This window comes from Alligator sinensis, unplaced genomic scaffold (genome assembly GCF_000455745.1).
Source record: "Alligator sinensis unplaced genomic scaffold, ASM45574v1 scaffold280_1, whole genome shotgun sequence".
In the NCBI taxonomy this organism is placed as follows: domain Eukaryota; kingdom Metazoa; phylum Chordata; order Crocodylia; family Alligatoridae; genus Alligator; species Alligator sinensis.
In genome coordinates, this window is record NW_005841835.1 from 1,271,290 (window position 1) to 1,289,138 (window position 17,849).

The window sequence follows — 17,849 nt, forward strand, 5'->3', positions numbered from 1 at the left end:
CCCCCCCCCCGTGACGGGCGAGGCGGGGCAGTGCCCACTGTGGGTGGCCGAGGTGCCCTGGGAGGCAGCCAGCGGGAGGTTGGGGGCTCCGTGCGGCCCTGCTGGAAGCAGAGGGTACCAGCGGGCGGCAGCCCGAGGAGGGGAGCAGAGGGGCGCAGTACTCCTCGTCTGAGGAAGAGATGGGGCTTCCCGCATTGCGCTTCCTGCTCGCCTTCACTTCAACACCCGGGGTTTAGGGGAAACCCTGCGTCCCCTAATGACCAGCGGGTGACAGTGAATCCACACGCCATAGGATTGCCTATATAAAACAGAAGTTTGGAAAACAATACTGTCTTTATTATCCAAACACCTTGCATGATACCCCAGTGCCACCCTTGAGCCAGATCCATCCTCCATGTGGGTGCTGGCTGGCTGTGGTGTGAGGGATACACTGAATCCACTTGACAAAACAGCACAATAAGTTATTGGCTAATAACAAAATGAAAAGAAATCTGAACTTAGCTTCTGGTAATTGATGTTACTAGAAACTGGTGCTTTCCCTGTTCAGGTCATCGATAGCCTGTGTTTGGATTTTCTTTTTGCGAATACGAGGTCTGGGAAGAGATGACATTAGTGAAGAATGTAGAAACAAAGAGTCTGATCCTAGGACTGGAGGTTTTGCCACAAAAGCACTAGCTGATGTGTCCTGGTAGTCAGGGCAGGGAAAGTGAGCCTAGACAAGCTCTCTTGAGCATCGGAGGAAAAAGATAATGAATGTGGGCAAAAATAATGGTAATTTGTTGCTATATGGCAAATGTAGGAAACGTCAAACTGAACTTATATGTGTTCTCCATCTCTTTCTTCATAGGGATTGTTTTAAAGAATGTGGAGGAATGGTCCCTGAAACTTTTTTGAGTTTCTTACCTTTCTCTTTTGGCCATGATCAAATGCTTGGAGGAAGATGTGAGAGCCAGGTTACGCTCTGGAGTGGCCATCAAGTCTCTGGGTCAGTGTGTTGAGGAGCTTGTCCTCAACAGCATTGATGCTGAAGCAACATGTGTGGCCATCAGGGTGGATCTGGACACCTTTAGGATCCAAGTGGTGGACAATGGCTCTGGGATAGGGCGAGAGGACCTAAATAAAGTGGGGAATCGCTATTTTACCAGTAAATGCAGCTCAGTGGAGGATTTAGAGAACCTGAAATTTTATGGCTTCCGAGGAGAAGCTTTGTCAAGTATAGCAAATATGGCCAGCATAGTGGAAATTTCATCTAAGACCAATAAGACAGTTAAAACCTTCACAAAACTGTTTCAAAATGGGAAACCAATGGAAGTCTGTGAAGCTGAACTGACTAGACCAAGTGGTGGAACAACAGTAACTGTGTGTAATCTCTTCTACCAGTTACCAGTGAGGAAGAAGTGCATGGATCCAGTCCTGGAATTTGAGAGAGTAAGGCAGAAGGTAGAAGCTCTTGCACTCACGCATCCTTCTGTCTCTCTTTCCTTAAGAAACGATGCTTCCTGCTCCATGGTGCTTCAGCTTTCCAAAGCAAAAGACATTTGTTCTCGCTTTTGTCAAATTTATGGACTGAGTAGATCACAGAAGTTACGTGAAATAAATCATAAGTGTGGAGGATTTGAGTTGAGTGGCTATATTAGTTCAGAAGGGCATTACAATAAAAATCTGCAATTTTTGTACGTGAATAATAGACTGGTTTTAAAAACAAGATTACATAAACTCATTGATTTTTTATTAAGGAAAGAAAGTGTTATTTGCAAGACAAAATCTAGCTTTGCTGGTAAACAGATGAGTTCAAGTCCTGCACGACATCGGTGTGGTCCAGAGCTCTACGGTATATTTGTTGTCAATGTGCAGTGTCAATACTGTGAGTATGACGTGTGTCTGGAGCCCGCAAAAACGCTGATTGAATTCCGCAACTGGAACGGTCTTCTAGCTTGTGTTGAGGAAGGGGTGAAAGCATTTTTAAAACGAGAACACTTATTTATTGAACCGTCTAGTGAAGACATCAAAGAATTTAATGAAAATAATGACTTTTGTTTGTATAGTGCCACAATAAAACCTATGCTCATTGAAGAGACAAGTATGAAGGACAATTTTAAGAAAGCATGTGATGATATTGTGGATTCCTATGAAATATTTAATTTGCAATCCAAAGACATCAAAAGAAAAGCAACTACTGGAAAAAAATCTTCAGATCCCAGATATTCAAATGACAGAGCTGAGGAAATGGAAGTTTCCTCAGATCTAACCATTGCTGAACCAGCTAACACATTTAAGAGTAGTAAAACTAAGAGTCCTTCATTCAACAAAGATGACACTACTACTGAAATCCCAGAGCAAGATCCAGAAGAATTTAATAGTTTGCAAATGGCATCTGGTCACAAATCTTTAGAAAATTTCTGTGGAGAGGCCAGATCAGAAATAATAGAAATAGACAATTGTGATGAAAGGCCATGTTGTACTGAAAATTATGTACAAGTTGCAAGAAGCCATCATGACAAAGTGGCTCTAAAAAGCAACACCACTATTGCTTTCAGAAATGATGTCACTCAAGGGCAGCAGAAGGGAATAAAAGTTTCTACTGAAATAGCTGAAGGGCCAGAAATCCTTGTTGGAAGGGCATCCATGGGAATATGTGCTACAACAAAAGAAAACCGTGGAACTACTACAAGAACATATACCTCTGGTGGACAAAATGTAATTAGCTCAGGACTGTTAAAGTTGTGTTCCACAGGGCTTATAACTCATGTCATACAAAATCAGTCACCACCTGAACAAACTGAAATGAACTGTTCATTAAGCATGCCTTTTAGACCTGGTCCTGTAAGTGCCAAGGATATATTTGGAAACAAGACTATTTATTCACTTCCATCTCTAAATATTCGAGATGTTTCTAGTAGTCTAAATAAAGACAATCCTATCCTATCCAAAAGAGAAGTGTGCAGAGCAAATGCAGAGGAGAGGTTGGAAAATGAGACTGTATCAAATCAGAGGAATAAAGAAGTAGCTTTCTGTATAGCAGGTAGTAGAAGGGATTGTGTGAGATCACACACTAATGAGTTGCCTCTGATCACTTCCTCAGGTGATGTTACCAACTACAGAAGGCAAATGGTTGAGCAGTCTGCTTGGTCTGTACCCCGAGCTTATAAGAAGCTGAGTTTGTCCACAAAGGCAGGATCATTAGAGAGATTTAGGAGACATTATGGAAAGCCCAGGAGTGAACCATCAATATCTATTTCAGAGAAGAGGTGTGAATTTGGGCTCCCAGTTGAGCTCAGTACTCCAATTGATCTTGACACTTCCAAAAATCAGAATAATAATACTGAATGCTTTAGTATTTGTGAAACGCCAACTGTGGAACATGCTCATTCTAATAATAGTTGCCAATCTGGTTGCTTTCCTTCCTTGGAGAGGACTCAGTTCTGTGGCACAGGCTTTTTGTTAGACAGACAGACTTGTGAGAGAGAGAGTCCTTTGACACTGACCAATTACTGTCAGAGTAGAAGAAAAGATAAAAGCAACAGTAGATCTCCAGGGTCCCTGGCCTCTAAACTATCTAGAATGAAAGGTGACCATGAAGAAGTTTTAGCTCCAGAAGTTGGGCAGCTTGAGAAACAATCCCAAACTGATTTAAGCAGAAAAGATGATACAGGGAAACTTGTGTCTCAAAGTGAAAGTGATAATTTATTGCAAAGTTCTTATGAAATGTGTCAGAATTCCTCACAAGAAGCAGAGGTAGGTGGGCATGGTTGCCTCTCTCTAGCCTCTGATGAGATGAATATTCCCCAGAAAATGCGTTGTATGAGAGCAGGGGCCATGGAAAATACTGTCAACCACAGCAGCGATGAGGCTCCATGCAGTGGCTTGGCATTGCCTGGTAAAAAGGTTTGGTCTGAAGATGCTTGCCAAGATCAAAGTGTTTTAGATGTGTTTTCAGAGCAGAATTTGAAAGCCACTCAGCTTCCAAGTGTGACCTTACCAGATAGCTTGGCAGTCTCTCCAGATGATACAAACATGGCTAAACCTGTGAATGAGGATTCATTATCATGTGCTTCTGACTGGTTGCAATATTTTGATGTTTCCTTGGGTAAGACAGTTTACATCAACAAAACAACTGGGCTAAGTACCTACAGCACTCCTCCCTCTGAAGAAGTTCAAGCTGTTTGCACAAAAGATATAACTACTATGGCTGTGAACGTTGTCTTAGAGAGTGGTAAGAACATGGTGCTTAATTTTGTTGCAAAGAAAGAATAATGTGAACTGCATAAAGACTTGCATATGCAAACTGTTAAATTACACTGATTGATTGCAGGTGGAAGGAGGTGAGGATAATGATGTATCTTCTTAAATCTGTGATACGCACTTAGCTCTTTAATTTCTTCAAGTAAATACATTTTGTTATTTCATTATTGTTCCACAGAGAATGGGGGCCTGAATGGTACCAAAGGAGATTGGGTGAAATGTGTACCATGGGCTGAAGGTCTAGGTCACTTTCCATCCTAATCCTGGTAATAGTGTAGGGTCATAATATGCTGCTTAAATCACTCTTGTAAGGATTGGAACAGGCCATTGGGCTAATTCTGGTACTTCACATAGTCTCAGTAACTTTAACTTTCCATAAACTTATTCATGGACTCCATTTATTTGTTTATTTTTATACAAAGTTTTAATACGAGTAACAGCAAACTGATAGTGCCAGTTTTCCTGAATATGGGGTAGGAATGGGCATTTTTGTATTTGGTATATTGGGGGCTTTTCTATGGTTCTTTCTGTCCTTTCAGAAAAATACTTTCAAATTGCAACCATTCTGGAAATAATCCTCATTGATTAAAGGAGTAACATGCTCTTAAGAATCCTTGGTATGCAGACTCTTCAATAATGTCAGCCATCTCAGAAGTATTATTCACTTTTAGTCTGTGTAAGCACAGGACACCCCTTGGCTCCCTTAGACAGCATTGGCATGTGTAGCAAAGGCCAGAAAGGCAAATTATGCCATATTTTGTAAACCTCTGGTTTAAAACATCTACTAATGATTATTGCCCTGTTTCATACATATAGAAGGTCATTCAGTACTCTCAGGTTATGAAATTTGTCAGGATGGGGCCCTTACTGAGGTCAAAGTTGAAATGGTATAAATTAAGTTAAAGAAACAGATGCCTTCTGTATAGTGTGATCAGCTATGCTGTGATATGTCATGGCACAGCTGATTGTGCTCCACACACCTCGCAGTGGGCCATGCCCCAAATTGTAGCACATCTGCAAGCAGGGGAAAAAAACTTTGCTTGCAGACACACTCCCCCACTACCCAACATATGAACAAATATGTTTAATTTTCACCATACTGTGCATGCAAAGGTATTGTATTATGAATCTTAATCTTCATTCAAATCCTTCCTCAAAATGTACTTCTTCTGCCAAATTGGCCAGTGTTTTCCCAGTCACATTAGAAATCATATTAGGTAGCTATATTTGTTTATTTTTAAATGCATTTCCCAGGGCTGACCTTCAGCTGGCCATTCAGAGCATCCAGCATTTTTAATTGTTATTTCTCCAGTTTTAACTGCAAACTCTGTGGGGCAGCACAAGGCCTTCCTCTGTGTTGTACAGGGATGAGCATGCTAATGTCTTTGTTTATAAACATGTGAATACCACAGCCCTCTAAATATTTATTTTAGCTTTCTGCCAGCTGTTAAACTTGCTGCAATAAATTTTTGTTGTGTATTCAGGGTTTCAGTGCAGGTGCTATCCCTTTAGAAGTGAGCTTGTTCTACCCTTCCTTCCTAGACCTCGAGAAGAGAGGATTCTAGCAAGCCAGCATTCCAGAGGTAGGGTCATTTTGCCAGGACATAGAATACTATGTTAAAAACAAACCCAAGAATTCTTCCAGCTGTCCTGACAGGAACTCATAGTTACTCAAGGTCTGTTAACAATGGGACTGTGAGTCATTTTGTGTGTGTCTGAAAATATACTAAAGAATTAGAGTTGAAGTCTGTTAGGGGGTGCTTATTTACAGGACAAAGTGCCCAGTTCTCTGTAAAATCATGTTAATAGTTTAAAGAGCAGTTATCTAATCCTTTTCTCTGTCTCTGTTCCAGCCAGAGAACATAAAAATGGGTTTTATTCTTAGGATTCTCTTCCCTAACAAGGGGTGAAATTGCCACTTTGGTATGTGTCTTTATCTAGTGGGAGTGGGTAGCTGAGGTTTATCCATCTTTTTATTTTTTTCTTTCCAGGGAGTGTTGGATTGTGCTGCAGTGTGTATAATATTGAAATCAGAGAAGCTTCCTAGAGTTCTAGTCCCAACAGACAGTAAGAAGGCACAATCCTGCATTCCCTTGTTAATCTGTTTTCCTCAAGAATAAAAAGACCAATGTGAAATTGGAGGGGGGGCAACTTGGTGGAAGTGAACAATGAATACATCGTCTGCTGACTTTCCTTTCGGTGTCTATGAATCCATGTTTTACATATGTTCTCTCCTAGAAGCTGATGCTGATTCTCTCCAGTCCTTGTTGTCTGGCTGGGATAATCCCATATTTGCTTGCTACCCAGAGGTAGGTATTATTTTGCATCCACAGTTGCAGGGTGGGATCATCTCAGTCTCATCTTCTATTATGTTGTGACTTTTGGATCAGAATGGCAAGTACTAGAACCACTGTGCATATTTAGTCTGTTATACGTGTACCTAGATACTTGATAGTTATACCGTTCTGTAGATGTTTATACAGTAGTCCCATTTTTTTAATTTATGCAGATTAAGACAAGTATTATGGATGATCCTGTACCTTGTGTTTTTTGGAAACGATAATGTTGTGTAGGCTATGTCTGTTACTACAGAAGTCACAGCATCTGATGAAGAGCTTCAACTCATGAAAGCTTGTACTGTGTATATATGTGTTTACACACACACACACACACAAACACACACATTTTGGTTAGTATAGAAGGTGCAAATCTACCCTGCCTTCTGCTTGACTACAGACTAACATGGCTAACTATGTCTAACTACAGAACTAGCTATCTTGATGAAAGATAAAACACTGTTCCATAGCATGATTTAGGATAGTTTCTGTCCTTTTTAGGGAGGCGAAAAACAAGCACATTTATGTTTGTTATATGAGTAACAACTGGGTATCAAAAACATATTTGACTTGGGTTATTTTTATAGTATTGGCAGGATGATAATATGCCAGGGAAAATAAAAGTTGGAGCTTTTAGAGCTACATCCTGTGTAGTTATGAGGTAATGTGTGAGCATACCGTTTTAGTCAGGATGTACAATATGTACATAACTATTTCCACCTGTATACAATTGAGATGGAATAGCAAACCACCTGCTGCTAGGTTTCCGAAAGGGAACAATTCTTTAGCAAATTTGTTACAGTAACATGAATTCTTGCGTCATTCTGGGATAATTCATCTTCCTTCATGTGCAATGCGTTGAATGTGTATGTGTAGGTTGATAACTAATTTCAGGTTGTCTAATGGCTTTTCATTGAAATAGCTCTTATTATCCGGATGTGTGTGAGTGCTGAAGTGGGAGCAGAGGGACTGCCAGATGGTATTTTGAATTAGTGCTGTTCTTATTAGAAGAATCAGTGTACCAGGTACAGAGGAACCCATTTCTAGAATGGTCTTACTCAAAGTTGACAATATGATTTTTGTGACCTTAAACTCACAAGTCATGCTTGTATCCTAAAAAATGATTTGTGATGTTCTATTTCATAGGTTGCTGTTGATGTGAGTAGTAGCCAGGCTGGGAATCTGGCTGTGAAAGTTCATAATATCTTGTATCCCTATCGTTTCACCAAGGAGATGATTCATTCAATGCAGGTAATGTAAGAGTTGATAAGTGCTTTGTGTAAACAGCTGTATTTCAACAGCCATGGCCAAATAGGATGTGTGAGCCTTTCCACTGAGTGGGAGAGAGAGACAGAGAAATAAATAACACTCTTTATCTGCAAAAAAAATCCCAACATTTTTGATTTGTGTGAGAAGTGGCAACAGATATGCTTATCAAGCCAGATCTTGAGACCATCTCTTAGATGACTGTAAACAGTTATCTGCAGAGTGATTCTAAAGTGGTTGCATTTAAAGCTAGTTAAGACAAGAGCCAGCCTTGCTATTGCTGCTTTATAATACACAGAATTATTACTGGCATTGTTTAAGTAATGTATTGTCTGACAGTTTTTTAGTTACTTATTATGGCTATTTGCTTAATTTGGTATCTCTGATAACTGCGTCTTGTGCATTTTCAAATCATTTTGTCTGAACGATGTTGACCTTCAGCTGAGCAGTTTCAGTAACAAATCGCAGATCTCAAATAAGGACTTTAAATTTCATCTTAGAGTGTAGGTCAGTCAGATTCTAAGAAAGGCATCATAAACATGGAGCCCAACCATATCTCAATGATTCTTTATCAAAAATTTTGTTTGTAAACTGAAAAATTAATGCTGAATACACTCAAATCCAAGGCAACCCTGAATTTAAGATGACCCCCATAAATATATATGGAACATGTATAAATTTGTTTTTCCAAGCATAGAAACTAATTATTGGAGGGTTGTCTTGAATTTGTCCCTGCTCCACCACTGCTACAGCAGGGAAAGCAATAGCTGGGGAGTGGGGGTGGGGGGTTCAGGTTGCCCCCTTCTCTGCCCCCTCACTTCTCCCTGCAGCCTTTCTGTCCCCCCTGCCACCTACACCTGTCCACCCCCAGCTCCCTACAGTCTCTGCCTATTTCCCCCACAGTGCTGTAGATATAGTGTATCTGGCCTTCAGCAAGGCTTTTGACAAGATCCTGCATGATCTCGTAAACAAATTGGAAAAATGTGAGCTGGATAAAACTACTATAAGATAGGCAACTGGCTCAATAGCTACAAGCAAAAGGTACAGTAATTATTAATCGGTCCATGTCAGAATGGCAGGAGACTTCGAGTGGAGTCCCACAGGGATCTGTCCTGGGCATGGTGCTGTTCAGCATATTTATTAACAATTTGGATGCTGGCTTAGAAAGCTTCTTGAGTAAGTTTGCAAATGACAAGAAACTGGAAAAGATTGAGAACACATTGGAGGATGTGAGCAAAATTCAGAAGGATCTTGACAAATTGGAAAGCTGGGCTAGAGCTAAGAGGATGAAGTCCAATGTGGACAAATGCAAGGTGCTACACCTTGGAAGGAATAATAAAAAAAAAATAAAATGGACACCTGGCTGGATGGCAGCACTATGGAGTCTTGGTAGATCACAGACTCCGTGCGAGTCTGCAGTGGATGCAGCCACACAAAAAGCAAATTTGCTGTGCTCCAGGGAGGAGCTGCATTGATAGAAGCATTATGTGCAAGACTTGGGAGGTAATAGTGCCTCTATTTGGCACCGGTCAGACCTCAACTGGAGTACCATGTGCAGTTATGGGGTTCATGTTTTAAAAAGGACATGGAGAAGTTAGAGAGGGTCCAGAGGCAGGCAACAAAGATAATCAAGGGCTTGAAAGGCAAGTCATATGAGGAGACGCTGAAAGAGCTGGGCATATTCAGCTTGTGGAAAAGGTGTTTAAGTGGGGACATGATAGCAGTCTTCAGACATTTGAAGGGCTGCCATAAAGAAGGAAAGCAGCTTTTCTCTGGTGTTGCAGAGAGGAGGACGTGGACCAATGGCTTGAAGCTGCAACAAAGTAAGTTTAAACTGGATATCAGGAAAAGAAATTTCACTGTTAGAACAGCAAGGCAGTGGAACAGAGTGCCTAGGGAAGTTGTGGACTCTCCATCATTGGAGGTGTTCAAGAAGAGGTTGGACAGCCATTGGTCAGGGATGACCTAGGCATAGTTGTGCCTATGTTCTACTATGGGTATTTCCTGTGCTTCTGGGCATCCTTTTCTGCTGTGTGTCAGGGATTTTTTAAGCCTTCTTCAGAGGCATTGGGTGTTGGCTGCATCCAAGGCTAGGGACTTTGACTAGGGTGTGACAGTGCTTCTGTTGGGATCAAAGCTGGAGGTTCCTGGCTAGAGGGTCTTGCCTTTTCGCTCAGGGTCAGACCAATCACCATATTTGAGGTCAGGAAGGAATTTTACCCCGTGGTCAGGTTGGTACAAACTGTGGGGGTTTTGCCTTCCTCTGTAGCAGCTGACTCTCTACCCAAGGTCTCTTCAAGTATATATTCACATATATAAGTATATATTTCACGGAAGCGGGATATTGGTTGCCATGGTTCCCCTGCTTTACCTGTGGCAGGTTAGGGTGTTAGGTCTGTGTTGTGTCAGGGTTGACCATAGTCTTATGTAGAGTTTAGCTTATAGATTGTATAGGATAGTTTGGATAAGGATGATCCTGCCTCAGTCAGGGGGTTGAACTAGATGACCTTTGGAGGTCCTTTCCAGTCCTTTTCTGTGATTCTTTGAACAACACTGCCTCTGCTTCTGCCTCTGCCTCTTCCCCTCTTTGGCCTGCCCTCTCCCCTTGGTGTCAGAGGCTGTCTGGGCTTTATTCCCTCCCTGGAGCACAGCAAGTGGAAGAGCTGCCATGCAGCAGTGTCAGCACTGCTGATTGGTTGGGAAGAATTACCATGTGATCTGTGCTGGGTGCAGGCGGGGGGTTGTGGGCCTGACTCTGCCCCATGCTGATTGGCGGGGGATAGCTCATCTTATATTTGAGCAAATATAGTCTATATTTTTTAGTTGCGAATTCTCAGTGTGAGCTCTGAAAGTCACACTGGGTTCTTTCTATCTCCTACATCTAATCTGGAAAAGATTCAGCAAGCCAAACTATATTTTTGTTTACCCTTATATGGCTACACTGGCATGTAGGAGTTGGCAGGGGTGCAAGTTACTGGGACTTAGTAAAAGAGTCTGTTGATGCAAAATGGGCTGTCCAGCTTCCGGACAGCTGGGGAATTGCAGACCCATGGGCCATGCATTGGGTGGGTGGGTGGGCGGGCAAGTGCTCTCTGTTCAGAACCTGCCCTCCCTACCTGTTGCACACACAGCATGGGCAGCTCAGCTTCCCCTACTGCCAATTGCGAAGGCTTTGCAGCAGCCCCTCTGCCACACACGTGGTATAAGCAACTTGCTTCCCACACTCTCCCAGATGCTTATGTTGTGCAGGCAGCCCAGCCACACCCCTTTGCAGCACAGGCAGCCTGCCTTCCCTCTTCCCTTCCGCAGCCCATGAGCAGGACATCCCCTGTTCCCAGCTGTGTGCACCACATAGAAAGCCCCCCACCACAGCACAAGGTAGCTTGGCTCTCTTCCACTGCACATATAGCACCTACTTTTCCTCTTCTACCTGCACACACTACCCAGCTGCTGTGCATGCAGCTCGGGCACTTCAGCCCCCTTCTGGCTGCTGGGACAGGAGCAACTGGGTGGAGGGGCTAGTGGCTGGGTGGGAGCCCATGGGCCTCATGCTAACACTTTGGGGGCCTGCCCTGATCCACAGTCTGCCAGTCGGACAGCCCTGGTATATAAGATGGACTAGAATCCAGCTCATTTACTCTTAGCTGTGTGGCCTCGGAAGGACTAAAAGGAATTTAAAAACATTGTCAGAAAGGCAACAGATATGTCTGAAACATATGGGAAAGAAGATGTTGCGATATGAAGGTATCATCTTCGCATTCACTTTTATAGGTAGGATTCCATTCTCCAACTTATTCAATGATTGTGAGGTTAACAGATGGAGAGGAGAGTAGTTTTCTTCCATAAAGATGTATGTCTCCCTTCTGAAAATGGTCTTGCCAATAGAAAATGGTTATTTTGAATTATGTTACAGGTTCTTCAGCAAGTGGACAATAAATTTATTGCTTGTTTAATCAATACTAGGAGTGAAGTGAATGAATATTCAGGTAAGAAGACTGTTATTACTAGCCATTAGCTAGCCTTCAAGTCCAGTTGCAGTGTCCCCTATCATGGCTGGATGCTGTCATAGTTCAGAAATGGGAATTTTAAAGTGCTTCTAAAAATAGACATTTTCAAAAGTGTGGGTTTTTTTAATCTCAGTGTTATTTGACAAATGCAAAATCTTTGTCAATAATATTAAGGAAAGTCAACAATAGCCAGGAGATTAAAAACAAAGTCCAAGAAGACTGTCTTTGTCTTGTGAAGCTGGCACAAAGCAGTGAGTTTAGAAGAGTGCTAGCCTTCACTTAGAATATCTTGACTCTTTTTTCTGTTTATTTTGGACATTCCTGAAGGACTTGTTCAAATTGCTGTTCATATGCACTGGTGATGAGTGTGATAGGGAAACATATTGTATTTCAAATTAGCAAAGGTATTAGATTCCATTTTCAGTTAATGGACACCTTCTGTATTGAAACTGACATGAGTTAAATGAGAAAAGCATTAAAAAACCCAGTGGCTTCATATTTTCTTTTAATCTGTTTAAAAAAATTGGAACAGGACTGTACCTGGCCTCCTTTTTAGACATGGAAAAAGGAAATTAGCCGCAGACATCATTACAAAAATAGAGACTCAGTCTGACCAGCCTAAGTGGTATTTCCCCACCTGTGCCCCAAATATAATATCTGCATTATTTTATATTCCCTTAACTTAGCTTTCTCCTGGATTTAGTTCTGTTAAAGAGATTGATCCCCACGTGGTAAATCTGATCTGTGAGTGAGCCATGAGTGAATCTCATTTTTCTGCCCAGTTGGTGCAGGTGTTTGGTATGATGGTACTTGTAGTTAACCTCCTCTGTTAACATTGCTAGATGGTAATCTGCTAGTGTTGGTGGATCAGCATGCAGCCCATGAGCGTATCCGCTTGGAGCAGCTCATTGCAGGTGAGAATTCACATGGTTCAAGATGAGCTATTCACTCCCCATCGGCGTGCAACACAAAGCTGTCTATGTAAGAAATATTGCTATTTTGGTTATATTAAGTGTAAAGGTCCCCAAGACATGCAGGAATCCTTTAGAATCCTCATCCTTCCTTCTGTACAAACCCATAAGATCTTGCAATCATCCTGTGTTAGTAGAAGTATTACTGGCAACCAAATGTGTGCTAGGTGTCTTCCAAAGTATTTAGGAGGGGCGATTCTTGTTCCAGGTAACAAGAATTTTAAATTGAAATAGACCAGATCTAAAAGGGTAATAAGGGTGACAGGAGAAGCAATGGAGAGAAAATAGAGTAATGTTAATGAGAGAGTACATTGTGGAAGCTAATGCACAGGGTCACAGAGTAAAGAGCTTGGGCAACATTGTTTGTGCTTTAACAAAATGGCATGCTTAGTACAGAAACATAAAATCACCATGATTTCCATAATTAGAAGAGCAGTTACAAGCCAAATGAAACAACTGCAACAGCTATAACATGCCACATACCCACTACATAGCGATTTTTAGCCACAACAAAACCACTTCCACTTGCTATATGATTGGAAATGTGGCAAGTTTCATTTGACAGACTTAACAAGGATATCAAAACGCATGTAGACATCACTGAACACCTTTCCTGCAGGTACAAAGGAAGATTGGTCAATGTGGAGATGTTTAAATTGCCATAGAACATGAGTCGGCTGTTCAAAGACATCATAGAGAAGTGAGGTTACTCTGTTGACCTGGACACATGTGACTGGGGTGAACCGTGACCATAAACATCAGTTGTACTGCTGGTTCTTGGAGGACCTGTGCACTGTGAAAGACCTTGTCAAGACTATACACTAGGCCATATTATGTGGCCAGTATTGGAAAAATCTATAACTGTGGCAGGACCCAAGAAGTAGTAGTCACTTGAAGTTACCTGCAGAAGAATAATGGTCTTTTCTCTGGCCTTGTTAGAGTTTGGCTGGAAATCATGATGCCCATTCAGTATTCACTTAAGATTGTTGACCTTCTCTCTCTTTTTTTCCAGTCTAAAAGCTTCCAGGAAAAATGTTGGGTTTTTTGTTGTTGGTGGTGGTGGTTTTTTTGTTTTTTTGTTTGTTTGTTTTAGCTCTGTGGTAAAAATAAAGATTAAGGACCTCTCTGGCAGCAAGGGGGAAATATTTAATGCATGGTATTTTGGTAGAGACTCTGCACTTGTTCCAGATAGTTCTGGGAACAAGTGGCCATCTCATGAGCTGAGATAACTGTAGCAACAACTCTTGCTATTTATGATGATTGCTTTTCAGTTCTGGAGGAGGATGCTAAGATAATATTAAACTGTCCTCTCCCCAGAAACCTTGCATTTCTTCCATAGTATTCCCCATGAGTCCTAGAAGGAAGAATCTATGGCTGCTTAATCTAATCACAGAGGGCTACACTGGAGCTCTGACCCACGATAGGAACTCTTGTGAGGATAATACAGAAATAGATATTTTAAGAGTGGTACTTTATCTATTTTACAGAGTCATATGAGAAACCATCTGCAGTATCTGGTAAAAAGAAATTACTGTCCTCCATCATCTGTCCTCCATTGGAGATTGAAGTAACAGAGGAACAAAGGAGACTCTTACGGTTAGTAGTAACCTAGAGCTCCAGTATCTTGGACAGGGTTCCATTAAGTACCACAGTCTGGACTCTGCTTGCTGTTTGCATACCACAGCCATTGCTGAAATTATTTACATTTTGCTTTTAGGAGGTGCATGCTGAATTCCAAGAGCCACAATGTGAGGGGTGGAAAATAGAGTATTATTGGGAAATACACATGGCAAGTCCTCAGAAATGACTCTTCCTTCTTCCAGGTGATCAAAACTGAAGTGACTGCATTGAATAAGCAGTGAACATTGTTTTCCAGATATTTCAGAATGGTGGATTGGCTGCTGTCAGGAATTCTCGCTCGTATAAGAATTTGGAAGAATAAAAGCAGATTTGGTTTTGACTCCTTAAACCTCTGTAGCATTAATCAAGGTTTTATTGAGAACTTCCTGTCTTTCCTCACACCAAATATCTTTGTGTTTTCTCCCATGCTATCCCTCATATATAGAAAGAACTCTTTATAAGCATCCATAAAGTTTCCTCATTGTCTTCATTAAAATTTCCCTGTGCTCATGCCTACAAAATACTTGGTAATGGTTAGGTTGCTGGTTTGCTGAGACCATTGCCTATGCTGAATAATATTACCTCATTATCCTCTTGTCTTCCATATGTCTAGAGCCACCTCTTGCCTTTTCTTTAGGTTGTGAGCTCTTTGTGGCATAGATTTTCTTGTTTTGAGTTTGTACAGCACCAAGTGTACTGGGCCTCTGGCCCATGTTGGGGACTGCCATGCAATATAATAATACACAATAGAGTAAATCAAGTAGGGTGGGTGCTTACAGTTAAAGGGCTTCCTCATCTTTGTGCTTGGGATGGATTTGCTTGGTAAAGGGGCCTCTAGGAGCCAAAAAAGTAAAGGAATAGATCAGATTTTTCCTTCTAATGTGTATGCGTTTTCATTTGTCAACAATTTCTTCTGTTATTTTCCTGGTTTTTTTAGGTTCCTCTGAGGTTTCCCTTTTTTTATCTCAGTCGCAACTACTGTAAACTATTTTTATGTCTTCTACAACTTTGGGTGCCTCAGTGTTCACTGTCTTTTCTAAATTGTTAATACACAGATTTCAAAATGTTGGTTATACTGCAGAATTCTTGGTATGTTGAAAACTGACCTTTTCTTCCTTTGCTCCTTTTTTTTCTGTCACACACTGTGGGCAGACATAACTATATACAGTTTTAGAAGATGTGTGTGTATGGAAATTTAGGGTCAGATTCTCTTCCATCCATTAGTTAGCTACGTGGACTTAGGCAGTTGGGTATGATCCTTTTCCATCCTGTTCACGTCCCTGAGAATCCATTAATGCATCTATTTTTATAAAACCCTCTCATCTTACACTTACAATTGCGTCACAAAAAACTAATGAAGGGGAGGAGGATCCACCCACCTTTTTCATTACTGTTTTTTCAGGGACTTGAGCCTGGAATTGAATCATTCTGGATTAAACAGATTTAAAATGACAGCGTTGTTACAGCTACACTTTCTACCAGTACAGGAACATAGAGACAAAATAGTTATACCGGTCCAGCATGACCCACAGTAAACTGGTATTATTTAAACTCAGTATATATTTTTTCTGTTCATGACCTTAGCTTCTTTCTTACCCTTCACGAAAATTTATTTTTCATTCTGTGGCTACTTCAGATGCTTTTAGCCACTTGTGCAAGGCACTGTCACAGCTTTACATAAATTTTATCAGCTAGTATTCTTTTCCTACATTTTACTGACCTACTTGGGGAATTCAAGCAGATGAGAGAGTCATAATTTTCTCCTTTGGAAGCTGGTTTGTCTACTTTATATCATGATCATCTTGCTATTTTACGCTTGCTTTTAATTATTGTTTCAACGTATACATCTGGTACTGGGATAAGATCCCACTAGTAAGAAATTGTTACTTACTTCCATTCCTCTGTTGTAATAGCTAATTATAATGAGAGTACACATTTTTGCATATTTTGACATTTCCGTGCTCATGCTGCTGCAGAACTCTTGGATACCAAATGCTTATCTTCCTCAGCTGGGCCCTTCCTACTTGACAGTGCATTTATCAGTTCTCTTGCATGGTCTCTGGTTTTGCTCTTTAGAGTATCCTGGGTATTTATTTTTGTGTTTAACTATTTGTCCTTCAAACTACCGTTTAGCTTAGCAAACTTTCATCTACCTACTGTAGTTTATTTTTTCTGTTACCTTCTCTAGAATTTGATTTCATGTTTTTGGAAAGATCCCTGTTAGTTTTCAATATCATCTTGGACATACTCGGGAAACCCCAGTGGCTTTTTTTCTGCTTTCATTTTTAGGAGTATTGATGCTTGTTGTGTTTCTGTTACGGTTTTACAAGTAGTGTTCATGAAGAGTCTGATCATTTTAATTTCCTCTGAATCAACTTTAGAGTATCTTTGTCTAGCTGCTTCTTTATTTGAAAATCCTTTTTAAAGTTGAGTGTCACAGTCTTGGTCCCTGGCCACAGTCCCTAAGGATTGTTATATAAAAATATATATATACTCTCTGTATTATGCATATAGAGAATAATGTAGCCACTTTTACTTGAACCATTTCCTACACAAAAACACTATGTAGTAAAGGGAACTGCTGAGATCTCAGAAATGTAAAGTAAGCAGTTTACACAGACATGAGGAAGGGGAATATGGTGTGAAAGAGAGAGATTGCTAGGAAATCCCAAGAGGCCATCAGACAGGTGATGGAGATGGGGAGTTGCTGTAGGACCTTCAGTAGTGGTCCGGAATGTCCGGCTCTGGAAACACGCCTGTTGGTGTTTGAGAAAGAGGTGCTTTTGTATTTTAAGACTGAGGTTTTCTTCTCAGGTGCTGTTACAAAAGCCTGGAGGATTTGGGCCTTGGATTATCATTTCCAGAGAACAGGAACCAAATTCTAGTGGGGAAAGTGCCCTTGTGCTTCATGGAGAGAGAGGCCAATGAATTACGACGGAAAAGACAGCCTGTAGCTAAAAGCATTGTGGAGGTCAGTTGTGAACACAGGTTTGGGGTCCAGTTATTCTGTGATGGTGACATTCTGTTCTATATTAATGGTGCAGGATATTGGAAAAGTATCTCCTCTGTGAGGCAGCCAAACACCAGAGGATCTGTGCTTTCAGCAAAGCTATTTATGTGTGACATCTGACCTTATGACTGCTGCCTGAGCTGGTGTTCTTTCTTCTTCATTAGGAAAGTAGTCCCTACTGAAAAAGGAGAGCTGACTTCCTAGCACTGTTCTTTTGTAACAGAATAAAACAGAAGAAAGCTTTACTTACTAATTGTGTCAAAGTCTGGTCTGCTGAATAGAGAAATGACTACTATTTTAATATAACTAAAATAAGACTTGTAGAGAGAAACCAGTGGTCAGCAATGAGGAAGGCAAGGCTGATTAGGGTGGATCCTCCGTTTTCCTGTGTGAGCTG

At 41.1% G+C, this 17,849-nt stretch overlaps 1 protein-coding gene across 13 annotated transcripts in view; it reads left to right on the forward strand.

The window, feature by feature from the left end:
• Position 1: 1 nt before the first annotated feature.
• MLH3 (mutL homolog 3) overlaps positions 2–17,849 on the forward strand; it is a 22,489-nt gene continuing 4,641 nt past the window's right edge. The window contains exons 1-9 of one of the 13 annotated variants that reach the window (XR_003093398.1): positions 8–4,213; positions 5,727–5,825; positions 6,481–6,551; positions 7,725–7,829; positions 11,758–11,830; positions 12,694–12,765; positions 14,310–14,418; positions 14,540–14,645; positions 17,257–17,378. Coding sequence is in view for 7 of the 13 variants with exons in the window: in XM_014518877.2 (XP_014374363.2) it covers positions 919–4,213; positions 5,727–5,825; positions 6,481–6,551; positions 7,725–7,829; positions 11,758–11,830; positions 12,694–12,765; positions 14,310–14,418; positions 17,257–17,413 (3,981 nt within the window). In the remaining 6 variants the exon portion in view is untranslated. Of the gene's footprint in view, positions 4,214–5,726; positions 5,919–6,480; positions 6,552–7,500; positions 7,604–7,724; positions 7,830–11,757; positions 11,831–12,693; positions 12,833–14,309; positions 14,419–14,539; positions 14,646–17,256; positions 17,414–17,849 lie in introns of those variants that run through there. The other 12 variants (XM_025200839.1, XM_014518877.2, XR_003093399.1 and 9 more) reach the window with 12 other exon arrangements.